Below are 16,395 nucleotides of genomic sequence, written 5' to 3' on the forward strand. Positions count from 1 at the left end.
GCTCCTTATGTACCAAGACGCTAAAATGCATACAAAACACCCTTTATGGAAAAACAAAATATTTTTAATCCTTTCTTAGCGTCTTGGATATAAAAATGCCAAAATGCAGGCAAAGTACCCTGTATGGAGAAATGTAATTCTACTACCAGTATTATGAGTGTTTTTGAGCTTCTCATGTACAAAAAACACTAACAGGCGTGAATAGTACTCTCTATGGAGAAACAAAACAACATTACCAAAAAAAGTGTATTTTGAGTGTTTTTCACCTTATTAGCTACCAAAATGTCAAAATGCATGCAAAGCACCCTATATGAAGAAACGAAACGACATTACCAGAAACATGTCTTTGAGTCCTTTTGAGCGTATTAGGTACCAAAACGCTAAAAAACGTGGAAAGCATCCTATATGGAAAACAAAACATTACACATATTACAGACCATTCTATATGGAGAAAGAGAACATTACTTAAAATGCGTATTTTCAGTGTTTTTTTCACATTGTAGGATACGAAAACGTCAAAATGCATGCAAAGCATCCTATATGAGGAAATGAAATGACATTATGAGAAACGTGTCTTTTGAGTGTTATGCACCAAAATGCTAAAAAGCACGGAAAGCACCATATGTGGAAAAAAAGAAGAAAAAAAAAAAACACCAAAAGTGTCTTTTGAGTGTTTTTGAACTTCTTACATACCAAGACGATAAAACGCATACAGAACACACTTTATGAAAAAATAAATAAATAAATAACATTACCAAAAAATGTGTACTTTGAATTCTTTTGGTCTTGATAGACACAAAAACGCCAACATGCATGGAAAATACCCTATATGGGGAAATGAAACGATATTACCAGAAACATATATTATCAGAGTTTTTGAGCTCTTTAGGTACCAAAATGCTAAAATGCGTGAACAGCACTCTATATGGAGAAACAGAACAACATTACCATAAACATGTATTTTGAGTGTTTTTCACCTTGTTAGGTACCAAAAAGCCAGAATGCATGCAAAGCACGTGATTTGAAGAAATAGAACAATGTTACCAAAAACGTGTATTGTGACAGTTTTTGAGCTCATTAGATACCAAAATACCAAAATGCATGCAAAGCATCTATAAGGGGAAACAAAACGACATTACTAGAAACGTGTCTTCTGAGTGTTTTTGAGCGTGTTAGGCTTCAAAACGATAAAAACGCTAAAAAGTATGGAAAGCACATTATATGGGAAAACAATACATTACCAAAAAACGTGTCTTTTGTGTGTTTTCAGCTTCTTACATACCAAAACGCTAAAACGCATACAAAACACCTTTTATAGAGAAACAAAATAACATTATCAGAAAAGTGTATTTTGAGAGTTTTGGAGCTTGTTGACTAAAAACGCCCAATTGTATGCAAAGTACCCTATATGGGGAAACGAAACGATATTACCAGAAACGTGCATTATGAGTATTTTTGAGTTTCTTGGGTACCAAAATGCTAAAATCCGTGAATATCACTCTATATGGAGAAACAGATCAACATTACCAAAAAACATGTGTTTTGAGAGCTTTTAACCTTACTACATACAAAAATGCCAAAATACATTCAATGCACTGGATTTCAAGAACAGAATAATGTTTTAAAAAACGTGTATTGTGAGTGTTTTGAGCTCGTTTGGTGACAAAAGCCAAAAAATTCATGGAAAGCACCTAATAAGTTAAAAAAAAAAAAAAATGTCATTACCATAAATGTGGTCTTTTAGTGTTTTCATTGTGTTAGGCATCAAAACGGTAAAGCATCCTATATAACATAACAAAACAACATTACCAAAAATGTGTTTTTGAGTGTTTTTGAGCTTCTTACTTATTAAAACGCTAAGATAAATGCAAAAGCATCCTATATGAGGAAATGCAAGGACATTATGTGAAACATATATTGTAAGTGTTTTTGGTCTTAGGTACCAAAACGCTAAAACACGTGAATAGCACTCAATATGGAGAAACAGAACAGTGTGTAGCAATGCATAAACAGAATAACTAAAAAATGTGTATTTTAAGTTCTCATCACATTGTTCTGTACCAAAACGTTCTGCTTACCAAAATTGGCCCACTAGATACTCAGATTAGTCGCCTGAGCTTCAGCATTCAAGCAAGCTCGGCATCTCACCCATTTAAAGTTTGAGAATAGGTTGAGGACGTTTCGTCCCCAGCAGCCTATGTGGGGAAACAAAACGACATTAGCAGAAACATGTCTTTTGAGTGTTTTTGAGCTTGTTGGCATCCAAAACCCTACATGGGAAAAAAAAAAAAAAAAACATTACCAAAAATGTGTCTTTTGAGTGTTTTCAGCTTCTTTTGTATCAAAACGCTAAAACGCATGCAAAACACCATTTATGGAGAAACAGAATACCATTACCAAAAATTTGTATTTTGAGTGTTTTTGAGTTTGTTAAGTACCAAATTGAGAAAATGCACGCAAAACAACTTATATGAAGAAATAAAAGGACAATACGAGAAAACACTGATATGCATGCAATGCACCCTATATGAGGAAACGAAAGGACATCACTAGAAACGTGTGTTTTGGGTGTTTTTGAGCCTGTTAGTCACACAAAAAAAAAAAAAAAAACGCTAAAAAAGCATGAAAAGCACCTTATATGTGAAAAGAAAACACTGATTGTTTTCATGATGTTTGATACAAAAACGGCAATTTGCATGCTAAGCATGTGAATTGAAAAAATAATAATAATAATATTATTATTATTATTATTATTATTATAAAAAACGAGTATTGTGAGTGTTTTTGAGCTCGTTAGGTACAAAAACGAAAAAAATGTATGCAAAGCATTATATAAGAGGAAACGAAACTACTTTACCAGAAACGAGTGTTTTTCGAGCTTGTTAGTCACCAAAATGTAAAAATGCGTGGAAAGCACCTGACATGGGGATGCAAAACAACATTACGAAAATCATGTATTTTGAGTGTTTTTGAGCTTCTTATGTACTAAAACGTATGCAAAACACCCTTCATAGAAAAACAAAATAACATTACAAAAAATGTGTACTTTGAGTGTTAGGTACAGAGCTTGTTAGGTACAGAAACACCAAAATGTATGCAAAGTACATTATATGGTAAAACAAAACGATATTACCAGACACGTGTATTATTTGTGTTTTTTTTTTTAGCTTTTTGTATAACAAAATGCTAAAACCCATGAACAGCATTCAATAACAAGAAACAGAACATTACTAGAAACGTGTGTTTTGAGTGTTTCTCATCTTGTTAGCTACCAAAAGACCAAAATACATGCAAAACATCTTATATGGAGAATCGAAAGGACATTACAAGAAACGTTTATAATGAGTTTTTTTCAAGCTTCCCAAATATCTAAACGCTATATGGAGAAACAGAACATTACCATATCAGGTGAAAGATGGCCTGAAGTTTGATTTTTCTTGGTATAGTGTCACCTAACCCAGATTGACCTCAAATAGGATAATTATGTATTTGCTTATTGCTTATTGACTTTATATGAAATTTTATTCTCTCTCTCTCTCTCTCTCTCTCTCTCTCTCTCTCTCTCTCTCTCTCTCTCTCATGTGATATACAGTAACTCTCTCTCCCTCTCCCTCTCTCTCTCTCTCTCTCTCTCTCTCTCTCTCTCTCTCTCTCATGTGATATACAATAACCTGTGCCCCCCCCCCCTCTCTCTCTCTCTCATGTGATATTAGGTTGAAGAGCACTTATTTAGAATTATATGTGATATTATGTCACGAGGTGATTATATGCTGCCGCTTGTGCCCGTCCCATTCTCATCCGATGTCAGTTTATCCATGAGTTGTAGAGGAGAATAAAAGTGTACAAACTTCTTGTGCATCTATTGTTGAAGTGGTGCAGCCAGGGAACAATAAACATTTAAATCCCTAAAACTATCAGTGCTGGAAATGCATGTACAAACAAAAGAGAAAACACCTTTGTGATATTACTAGGATTTGATTCTCTTACATACAAAACTGATGCTACATAATGAATATTACAAAATAACTAATATTACATAATATTTCCTTTCCCCTTATAATGTATTCAGTGCATCATGGTAATTAAATTTCAGGTCAATACAAAATCTAACATCACATTTTAAGATAAGAAATACATTTACAATGCTAGAATGCAATAATGATGCATAACACCTTACTTCTAGTACTTGCAAATCTAAACGATCAGGTGGAATGCCTCTGGTGGATCTAAGAGGAAGAATTCTATGTTCACATGGTGAAGAAGCTACAGGTGATTCTTCCTTGCATCAGAAAAAGGCTGTTTTCAAGGTTCTTATCAAGAACTGAAGAGGCCTCTGACTGAGTCACTCAGAAATGTAACAACACTCAGAGAAAACACTGCCAAATATTATGGTGTTTGCAAAATATAATGCAATTATCATAAAAAATAAACATATATAACATTAACTTAGGTTTTTTAGAGAATTACAATGTATATATCCTACAGCTCCATTTAATTTTTAAGTAGTAAGTACCTGACATGAGGTGTGTGTTGGAGCTGTACAAGTTTGACAGCTGCAGGTTGGGAAATCCTTGGAAAAGACAATGCCCAAACCCTCAGGATAAAAAGGTCAGACAATACACACCCCTACATATACAAATTTCACACATTTTCTCGCACATCCCATTGTCTCTCACATGCCATACTTTGCTCTATGCTCCTTCAACACAAACTCTTTTGTATCTTTTTCTTTATTATACATCCATACATTCTTCACCACACTTTCTTTAATCATAGTTAGTTAATGGTCTTATCTATGCTGAACACTGCACCAAGCATTGATAACCCAACACAGTTTAAATTCCCTTAAGTCAAGGAGCTTCATCCCTTTTACAGGTGCCAAACACTGAAATCACTAATCAATGCAGTGTCTAGATTCCTCAAGGGCAACAAGGAATAAAAAAACCCCAATGTGTTCAGTTGTCTCTCTCTCTGAGTAGCTTTATTTTCATATATATATATATATATATATATATATATATATATATATATATATATATATATATATATATATATATATATATATATATATATATATATATATATATATATATATATATATATATATATATATATATATATATATATATATATATATATATATATATATATATACACACACACACACACACACATACACACACACACACACACAGTGGAACCTCAACTTATGAGTGCCCCTACTTACAAGAAATCCAAGATGCAAGCTGTTGCTCAGTCGTTTTTTTTGCTTTGGTTTTGCGAACCAAAATCTGAGTTGTGAGCTACCTCTAAGTACTCCACTGCTAGTTGGTGCAGTGAACACCACATCCACCTGGCATTCTGCATCCAATGTGTTCAGTTTACATTGTTTTTCCACTGTGGAAGCATTTCTTGTGCTGTGCTAGTGTTTTCTGCAGTTATTTACCCAAATTTCTTTTGTCTGACCATGGGTCCTAAAACAAGTGAGTGCCAATGATAGTGCTGATAAGAAGTGGATGATGTCCATTGAATTAAAGCATGAAATCATAGAAAAACATGAGCAAGGTGTGCTTGTAGTGGACTTCGCCAAGCAGTATGACCAACATTTTTCTATGATATGCACATACTGAGGCAGAAGGAGTTAATAAAGGCTATAATGCCAGCCAATGATGTTAAAATAATGTCTAAGCTTCCGACCTCTGTCCATGAAAAGATGGAGAAGGTGCTATCGGTGTGGTTGATGAAGAAGCAGCTCACAGGAAATACTGTGACAGAGGGTATCATCTGCGAGAAGGCATGAGCCATTTATGTTGATTTGCTGCAGCAGACCCCAGCCACTTCTTTGGATGAAGCATCAGAAGACTCATTTAAAGCCAGTCAGGGATGATTCGACAAATTTAAAAGGAGGACTGTCATTCACTCCATCATCAGGCATGATGAGGCAGTGAGCTTAGATATGAAGTCAGCTGAGGAATACTGCAAAACTTTTGCTGAAATTATAGCAGCTGAAGGATACATCCCCCAGCAAGACTTCAACTGTGATGAGACGCGGCTCTTCTGGAAGAAGATGCCAAGGAGGACCTAAATAATGGTAGAGAAGTCAGGCCACAAACCTATGAAGGATAGGTTAACCCTCACACTGTCCACCAATGCAAGTGGTGACTTAAAGATCAAGCTGCTGCTCGTATATCACTTGGAAAATCCCAAAGCCTTTAAGTCACACAAAATTCTCAAAGAAAAACTGTAGGTTATGTGGAGGGCAAGCATGAAAATGTGGGTTACCAGGCAGTTCTTTGTGGAGTGGATAAACTTGATCTGTGGTCCTGCCGTTAAAAAGTACCTCAAAGAAAATAACCCCTGCAAGCCCTTCTCATTCTGGACTGTGCTCTTGCTCACCCATCAAACCTTGAAAACGACATCCATGATGAGTTCAAGTTTATAAAGGTTGTCTACTTTCCACCCAAAACTACCCCTGTCCTGCAGCCCATGGACCAGCAAGTGATTTCAGATTTCAAGAAGCTCTACACCAAGCACTTGTTCCACTGCTGCTTTGAGGTGATTGAGAACACAAATCTCATCCTTCACGAGTTCTAGAAGGACCACTATAATATTGTGGTATGCCTCAGAATGATCAATATAGCTTGGCAGGGTGTTGCAAGGAAGACCTTGAAATCTGTGTGGAAGAAGTGGCCTGAGGTTGTGTCTGAAAGGGACTTTAAAGGGTTTGAACCTGAATCGGCAGTGGTGGAGGAGATTGTGTTCCTTAGAAAGTCCATGGACCTGGAGGTGGATGAAGGAGACGTGAACAAGCTCATCGAGGAGCACTTTGAGGAAGTGACAATGGAGGAGTTAAAGGAGCTATGGAAGCAGTAGCATACAGAGTTGTCAAAGGAAATTGATACCGTGGAGAAACCAGAGGCAGAGGGGGGTTATTTCTACAAGTGAGATAAAGGAAGTGTTGGGAATGTGGGAGAGACTTTCAGAGTTTGTTGAAAGGAAACACCCAGAAAAAGTTGCAGCTGGTCTTGTGTTGATACTATTTAATGACACATGCCCAACTCATTTCCAAAATACTCTGAAAAGGAGGATGAATTAAACCTTCTTGGACAGCTATTTTGTGAAACACCCTGCAAATGAAAAGAAGAAACCATGGTGAAAAAGGCAAAAAAGCAGTGGAGAAAAAAAAAAGTGAAAAAAAAAAATTGTAGTAATTAAGTTCACCAATAAGAGTGTAATGATTAAGTTAAGTGATTAAGCCATAGAGTTTACGGCAAATGAAAGTGACTGAAAAAACATGAAATGAAACAAACTCCTCCCACCTCCTCCGCCTACCTCCTCCACCTTCCACCTCCACCAACATCTTCTGTTAGCCCAAGTTGTCTGATCTCCAAGATAAATACACTTTATAAAACAAGTTTATTTCTTTACATTCCTTTTTGTGATGTTTTATCATGTTTTTATACAATATTTGTTATTTATAAATATCTTTTTCTTATCTAAAACATATAACAAAAATAATTGGGATGTCTTTGGGGGGCTGGAATGGATTAATGGCATTTCAGTTAATTTCAGTGGGGAAAACTGATTTGATGTATGAGAAAATTGAAGTACGCACTCCGTCACAGAATGAATTAAACTCATAAGTTGAGGTTCCCCTGTATTAACATTTAAAAATAAACATCACAAAACCTTATATAATAATGCATTTGAAAATATACACTGTGAGGAAAACAACAGACATATACAAGTAAATATTAATTGTAATAAGATGTTAATGTGATTGTGTACGAGTATGTGTTGTGTGGTGAAGAATGTATGGATGTATAATGGAGAGAAAATTATATATAAGAGTATGTGTTGAAGGAGTATGGTGTGTAAAAGAAAATGGGATGTGCAAAAAAAAACATGTGAAATTTGTGCATGTAGGTGCATGTAGTGTAATTGTGTGCACATGCTACAAAACCATCATAAATTAATCAGTAAAGAGTTGATCCTAATGTTTAAACTTGGATCAAATTCATACTTACAGGCTGTGAGAACAACACTAATTGCTTGGCTAAAAAGTTATATGAGTACCATTTAATTGGCTAAATAAATTTTTATCAATGTTATGTTCCTTTACCCTTGCTAGAAGATATGTTTCTTCTGGACATGCTTTCACCATAGAAATGTACATGAGTTCAGAGGGCTTACACTCATCCACATTAGGAGACTGATGTAAGAATGTAGCATGATGTTTAATTAATTTAAATGTAATCAATTCTGATGAACAAATGAGAACATAACATGGGATCACACTACATTTCCAATCTATTCACTTAATTATGCATTTATCTGTCATATTATTTGTGTGTGTGTGTTTGGAACTCTTGATGCATCTATTACAAGCCTAAGAAAGCTGGAGGCTGGCAGGTGAGGCAATTACTTTATCATCAGCTATCCTTATTTTTTTTTCTTTCATCCTTTCCATTACTAGAAGTCATCATCATCATCAGGAGGAGGTGCAGCAGCTGCCCTCATTCTTGATCCCTTCAGTTTGGTACCCCCATTAGCCATGGCCACTGTCATACTTCCTCCAGGAGCTGCTCCTGAAGCTCCTAGAGTCCCACCAGCTGCCCCTAGACCTCCACCAGCAGGCCCTGTCCCTCCAGCCTCCTGAACTCCACCTAAATCCAGGTCAGCAGCATCCAGGTCAGAATCACCAACCCCATCCAGGTTAAGGTCAGTGTCAGAGTCAAGAGATTCTGAGTCTAGATCACCTCCGGTCATGTTACCGAAGACGCGCCTATCTCCTGCGGGTAAAATGTGAGTTAGACAGGTAAAGGAACTGCTCTTACTAATAAGGGATGGTTAGTATTTAAGAGTTAAGTTACCAAGGAAAGATACAAGAGGAATATTTCACACATGGAAGATGTTCAGGAGAGTGGCCCAAGAATTCACAAAAGTTTTTTTTTGCCTTACGTGAATGTGAACTATTCTTTCATTTTGACATCTTTGATGATCAGTCTCTGTCTGCAAGGGTACAGGCAGGATTAAAAAAAAAAAAAAAATATATATATATATATATATATATATATATATATATATATATATATATATATATATATATATATATATATATATATATATATATATATATATATAAACTGCTATGCAGGGAATTTTGCTCCTTTAGAAATGAGGGAGGGAGAGAGAGAGAGAGAGAGAGAGAGAGAGAGAGAGAGAGAGAGAGAGAGAGAGAGAGAGAGAGAGAGAGAGAGAGAGAGAGAGAGAGAGAGAGAGAGAGAATTTTATTATTAGTAGCAATATTTGTGGGTAGTGTGCTACTGTCTCAACTCCACAGCTATAACCATGGGCTTACAGGCCTAGGTATCTGTGCTACAACCACATTAGATGCTGGTTAATTATTAGATATTTTTTCAAGAAAAGTGCATCTAATGCACCAGCAAATACAGTAATATATTATAAGACTACTGATGATGCATTATATACACTCATAATGACAATTGATCATGCTTGCTCTGATTGGGATGTCAGTCCTATAGACCCTTTCATATATGAGCTTGAGCAAAGATAACAGAGAGGTGTAGAGCAGAAGGTACACTTCTGCACAGTTGGACACTTGCACCCGACACTGTACAAGGTCCCCAGTTGTTGTTCTTCTTGTCGGGGATTTGATAGGGCCATACAGGCTGTAGTGCTACACCCTTTAGTGCCCTGAAGGCAATGATAGCAGTTAAATTAACTTTTTAGATTCTGGTGAGTTGTCCAGTTTTCTGGAAGATCATGGGATGTGTTCAGTTAGGCAACTTGGGAGACCTGGGTCACTCAACTCAACTGAGCGCTCTCTTTGTGCAACTCGGGTCACCTGCTCGAGTGACATGGGTTACCCAAAGTGAGGAGTTGGTGTGCTCTGTGCTGTGATGACGACACAAAGCAAAAATTGCTGTATAACCAAACTTATATTGGTACTACTTACTCATTTATTACAGAGGTCTACAATACTCTTCATATACATAGAATGACATGCATTGATAAGTAAAGTACTAAGTCTTAAGTATATATAAGAATGGAAATAAGGGAAATGGGATGGGTAATTTATGATAATAGTAACAGATCTTCAACTAGAATCTCATTGCTGAGGACAGCAAGTGTTCCATAATACAAATCACTAAAAGAATAAGTGTCAGCAACATGTTTACTGCTATAGAGTTGGATATAATGTGGCTGTTTCCATGAATTGATGGTTTATTTACAGTATCCCAAGAGGTACCCAAAACTGTTCAGTTGCATCCAGGCTGCTTGAGTCATGCTACTGAATGCACCCTTGGTGTACTTGAGTTTTCTGAAGGCTAAGTTGGCGCGGTCTCCAGTGACGTTTTTGTTTACAGATGTGACACCATGGATGCATGGCACAATGCACAGTTGGGAAAAACAAGTACTTAGTGGACTATCCTTATAGTCTCTCATCCTTGGTGTGGTGGAGCAGTGACATGCTGGTGACACATGTGAATGGTTTTGCCCACCATAACTATGACAACTGCAATAGTGGTATTCTGCCATGCCAGGATTTAGACAACAAATCATACTGGATGAGGACAGTGGGCAACTGGCTACTCCCGCCACCTGCACCATCAAGAGAATGGACTGCTTCTCAGCTGCCTTCAAGAGGACCCATTCTCCATCGCTGTCTACTGGTGGGGTCTTGCCTCTGCTGGCTAAATCCAGCAAACAGTGCACATCTTTCTCCTATGCCTCCATAGATGCTTGCCCGCCCTTCACCCCGTGCTGGAGCTGTGTCCTCTCCCCACCCTTGGACCCACAAGCCAACTGGCCAACAGCTTGTGCTCATAAGATCCCTGGAGGGTTACCAGTGCTTCATTCACCCAGACAAGAGGGCTAAAGCCTTATATGCCTCTATTTTTTGCAAAGAAAATAATAAAGAAAACCTTAACCATCACTGGAGAAAGATCAGGCATTAAATTTGAGGTGGCCAATCTCAGTAATCTGGCCCAGCCCCTGGAGTCAGTGACCAAATTGGGGGAGTAGTCTATGAAGTGCTGGATAACCATGGACAGTGACCTAACTTACACCTTTGGGAGAATCTTCCCTGTCTCTCTTGACCTAACTAACCACGACATACTAGACAAACTGATTGTTCTGGACAGACACCCAACCCAAGTAGTGGAGGCCTTCCATCTCCCTCATTTTGTTAGGGATGGAAAAACAGTGGCCAACATGGCCATATGTATCAAATTTAGGGCTCTCTTCCTGAAAGGGTCACATTACACTCAGCCTCCTACTGGGTGAGACTATACACCCTCCCTGTCCCTTGGTGTATTAGTTGCCTTCTGTTTGGCCATGGCAACATTTCCTACAAAAGGAAAACTCGCTGTTTGAACTGTAATGGCTTTCACAATGCTGATGGCTGCACAGAGTCTGCCTTCTTTGTGGAGGCACCCACTGCCCCACTTCCAGGCAGTTCCCAGCCAACCACCAGGCAGCTCAGATCCAGCAGCTGCAGCATGAGGCTAATTGTTCCCTCACAGACATCAAAGCAAGATTAAGGGCCATTAAACCTGGGGCTTTCTGCCCTAAAGCATCTAAAACATCATGCCCTGCCACTGCTCAAGCCTCTTCCCCAACAACAGCTCCTCCAACAGTCCCATAAAAAAACCTCTGAGTCCAGAAATTACAATCATCCAGACTGCCCATCCACAACCTGTCCCCCACAGACTTCAAGACCCCAAAGAAGACACTACTCTCCTAAAACTAAAAAAATAAACCCTCTCCTCATCCTGCCCTAAACACCCAGCAAGAAAAAAAAACAAAAGGGATTGCTTCTCTGCAGGAGCTATCCCTACCCTTACCTTGCCTTTCTGTCCCTATGCCACCTCATCCCGCACCCCAGCCTGTATCTTCTCTGTATCAGCTCTCTCCCATGCAACCCACAGGCCAGCAGCTCCTACTCATGCTCGGTAGTGCATTGCTTGGACCTGCAGGTCCCTCCCAGGCCCAACATGCTTTGGGCCTTTCCCTTTCTGCCTTCATTAGGGGAATTGCATCTATTGCACTGACCTTTATTAATCTTCTTTCAGGTACCAGCCTCAGAGAAAGCCTTCTGAAGTGTCTGCCAGACTTCCTGACCTTCCTCATGTCACTCATGCAGCAACTTCTTCACCTCCCTCTCACTTCATGCTCTGGAACATCTGGTCCCTGAACCAGAAACCTCCAATCTTAAAAACCATGCTCTCTTCCTATTCACCTCTAGTTGTTGGCATCTGTGAGACATGGCTCACCGATGCATTCTCTCCCTCCTTCTCCAGCTATGCTTCCTATAGGGTGGACAGGGGGGGATGGTGAGGCAGAAGGCAGCCTGCTGCTGCTGGTCCACCAGACCCTTCCTTCTAGCCCTCTCACTCCACCTCCAGAGATGGATTGGAGCACCTGGGAGTGACTGTCACCTTTGATTCAAGGCCTCTTTAGATTTTTTTATATATAATCAGTGTTTGGATATCACCCTTCAGGAGCTTCAATTCTTTTTTCACATCTTTCCTCCCCAACGCTAATAGTGAGCAATTTTAATGCCCACCACAGCCCTCCCCAGGAGCCAGAGGAACTGTTTGGGTTGCTCCCTCTTGGACTTTCTGGCAGACAGTGCTTCTTTCTCTCTCATTACTCCTCCCAATCTTCCTACCAGGATTTATCCAGTTTCAGGAAACTCCTCTACCTTGGACCTATGTCTGGGGAATGGCCCCCTACTCCATACCACTGTCACAACTGGCTCTTAAATGGAAAGTGACCATCTTCCTGTGGTTATTTCCTTCTTACTGACCCAGACAATGCCATCCAATTCATAATCTACAATGAATCAAAGACAATATTACAACTTCTGATCAAGAACAAAGAAACATCACGGAACTCAATTACACAAGATCATGTCATATACGAACATAAATGAAACTATGTGGGTTGTAGACCTTATTCATATATCAGGATGATGAGTACTTCATTGTCAAAACAACTGATGTGCCACATAAAAACCAGGGCCATCCATGAATATTTCAACAAATACCACCAGACCACGCCCATCCGCCAAGACTTTGTGGTAGATAGAGTTGTGCTCAACAGAGAAGAAAATAAATGTGGACTTACACTACTAAAGGCAGTCTACATAGCAGAAAACAAACCTTCCATGAATTGCCAAACAAAAGACCTTCAAGTGCTTCCTACTATCAAGAAAACAACAACTACCAGCATGCCACAATGACCAATAGGAGAGGGTGCAGAATAAGCCTAACACAGCCCAAGTCACCTGTTCTTAATATAAGCTGTGGAGCAACATGACACAGTCAGTACATCTGAAGATGACCTCAGAGCATGGTTGAAACATCACAGAATCCACTTTTGGACAGTTCCTCAGAGCAATAGCCACAGTACAAAAAAAATCTCTTTAGACAAATAGAAAAAAAAAAATAGCCAAAAACTAAACAATGCCAAGGTAGCTCTTGCATTTAACTTCATATGCATAGAAGATAATATACTTCCTACCTAAACAAGCATATATATATATATATATATATATATATATATATATATATATATATATATATATATATATATATATATATATATATATATATATATATATATATATATATATATATATATATATATACATATATATATGTTATGAGTGGTGCAGGGGAGAGAGTGAAAAGAACAAGAAAAAAGATTGAAAGAGAGGAGGAGAGAGAGAGAGTGAGAGGAAGACAGAAGATGCCTGAGGCACAATAAGTGCCTGCCCAGCCTCCCCAATTTACTTTAAAAACCAACACAGCAACCTAGTCTTCTTCCCATATTAATTTTGTCAACTTCCTTTTGTCCTCTCATGTTAAGCTTGATATATTATATAACAGAGAGGTTGGCCTCCCCATAGACTCCTTAAATTTCACCCAGCCCAGTGAACTATAATTTTTACAAGCCTACAGTCTTTTTAGAGCAAGTGTGTGTGAGGGTGGCGAATGCGTGGCTAGCTGCCTGCCACTCCTTCATCCCTTCCCCATTACACCCCCTCCCCTTTGCCATGCGACTCAACTGCCACACTTCTGAGCACGGGTGATGCTGTCTCCTTTGTCAGTTAAGCCACAATGACTGTTGTGATAGAATATACATAGCTTGGTTGAGTGACGAAACACCAGCATATGGATCGTGGGGATAATTTAGAAGGCTATTACTAATAAGTACTGCCTGTGTGTTAGTGGCAGTATGCCCCTGCCTTTGCTAAGTAGGATAAGCACCAGTCATGGGCTTGGCTGAGTGGGGTGCCAATTGAATTGTGGTGGACTATGGTCTTACCCTCTCCATCATTCTGGGAGCCTGGGTGAGGTTTTCTCACCATCTCAGGCCCTGTTGGCTGTGGTGTACTTGTGTCATTAGTGTTTTTGTACCATTAAATGCAACTGGCATTCAGAACTTCCTGCTGGGAGTTCTGAGGCCAGAGGATCTCATAATTCTGCAAGTGTGTGGCTGCCTGTATTCCTCCACGAGATTACATATCATTATGTAACAAAATTTCAGTTTTGTCTTGTCCTTGGCCCCAAACAAAATAGAAAAAAAAGTTATTTTGATCCTAAAACTTTGTTTTTGTGGTCAGAACAATGAATTTACATTTTTGCCTTATTTCATTACAGTATGAGTTACTATTGGTTTTCAATTCAGGTAAAGACCCTTGCAAAACCTCAATTGCTTATCTAATTGAAATGGTGCAAATAAGTTGAAGCAATGAAAGAAAGAATATAAAGTGTTCTAAAGATTTTTAATTTTAATAAGATCATTCTTGAACTGACCAGATCTAGCAAGAAATTTCTCATATTTAAAAAAAATCTGCTTACATTTCAGAAATCTTCTCAAATCTTCCTGAATGTTCTACCAGACACTTTTATAAGTTTCTTGAACATTTTAGAACATTCTATTCAATGTAAACATTTCCAGGATATTCTACAACTTTCTAGAATATAATAGAAATATGTAGAAATATCAAGAATTTTCTAGAATCTACAAGAATTTTCCAGAATAGTTAAGAATATTTTAAACTAGGTTCAAGAATATTCTAGAAAGATTGAGAACATTCTGGAACACATTCTAGAAAGATTATGAATATTTTAGAGTACTGCTTGACAATATAAAAGTAGGGGCTTGCAGACCACCAATCAGTTCTGCTTTAGTTGCCTGAGAAGACACATCACAAGAGGTGAAATGGCATCAAGAGGCTGCAATAATTCTCCAGGTGCATTCTGTTACATATCTTGTCAATTCATCAATACAAAAGCAAAGAAGTTCTCTGTGACAGCACCTGAAAAAATGGTGAAATTTTGGGGCAAAAAATCATTCTAAAAGCCACAAAAGCAAAGTTTGACAGGAATAACTGTTTTGCAATGAAAAGAGTTGGAAAATAACATTTCCTTGTCAAAGACAAAAATCATGTTACATAGTGATTTACATGCAGGAGAATATAATATTCTGTTGGGCGTGGGTTTGGCCCATTACCTGGAAGGTTGTCCACAGAATATAAGATTCATCCTTGTGTGTCCTTTGTCTTAGCTGTGCTCACCTAGCACATGGTTTGCAATTCTTTCTCAGCAAGTAGGAATTTGTTTTCCACTTATTATATTACCTCCTCAGCTGGGGGTTTAGAATGAGTGGCAATCTCAGTTTTGATAGTTGGGATGACCATGAAGGATTTGGATTCATCGTGTTTATGCCCACACTAGACTAGAGGAAGTTAGTCTAGGGAAAGCTGACCTAAGTGTAGTGGCAACTATTGAGCGAGCTGAACCTAGGCCATAACAGTATATATATATATATATATATATATATATATATATATATATATATATATATATATATATATATATATATATATATATATATATATATATATATATATATATATATATATATATATATATATATATATATATATATATATATATATATATATATATATATATATATATATATATATATATATATATATATATATATATATATATATATATATATATATATATATATATATATATATATATATATATATATATATATATATATATATATATATATATATATATATATATATACATATATATATATTACAAAACAGTGTGTGTGTGTGTGTGTGTGTGTGTGTGTGTTAAGAGAGAATGTGAGAGCTCAACACATGACGTGACTCTGGATCAAAGTCAGGGGGTAGGGTGAGTGGCCACATTAGCACTAGTGTCAACTCATTAATATATCTGAGGTTTCAGCCCAGCAGGTGTTTAGGTGTGGACTGTGTTGTATTTAATGTCAGTGAGCAAATGATCTGGTGAGGGTACTGGTCAACACAATCAC

General features: G+C 37.7%; 1 protein-coding gene across 4 annotated transcripts in view; it reads right to left on the reverse strand.

Moving 5' to 3' along the window:
• Nucleotides 1-7,402: 7,402 nt before the first annotated feature.
• LOC135099789 (clusterin-associated protein 1-like) overlaps nt 7,403-16,395 on the reverse strand; it is a 193,399-nt gene continuing 184,406 nt past the window's right edge. For 3 of the 4 annotated variants that reach the window (XM_064002304.1, XM_064002305.1, XM_064002303.1), the window contains one exon: nt 7,403-8,792. In XM_064002304.1, coding sequence (XP_063858374.1) covers nt 8,473-8,792 — 320 coding nt within the window. In that variant the 3' untranslated portion in view covers nt 7,403-8,472. The remainder of the gene's footprint in view (nt 8,793-16,395) is intronic. The other variant, XR_010268380.1, reaches the window with a different exon arrangement.

Source organism: Scylla paramamosain, chromosome 4 (assembly GCF_035594125.1).
Source record: "Scylla paramamosain isolate STU-SP2022 chromosome 4, ASM3559412v1, whole genome shotgun sequence".
NCBI classification, from domain to species: Eukaryota; Metazoa; Arthropoda; class Malacostraca; order Decapoda; family Portunidae; genus Scylla; species Scylla paramamosain.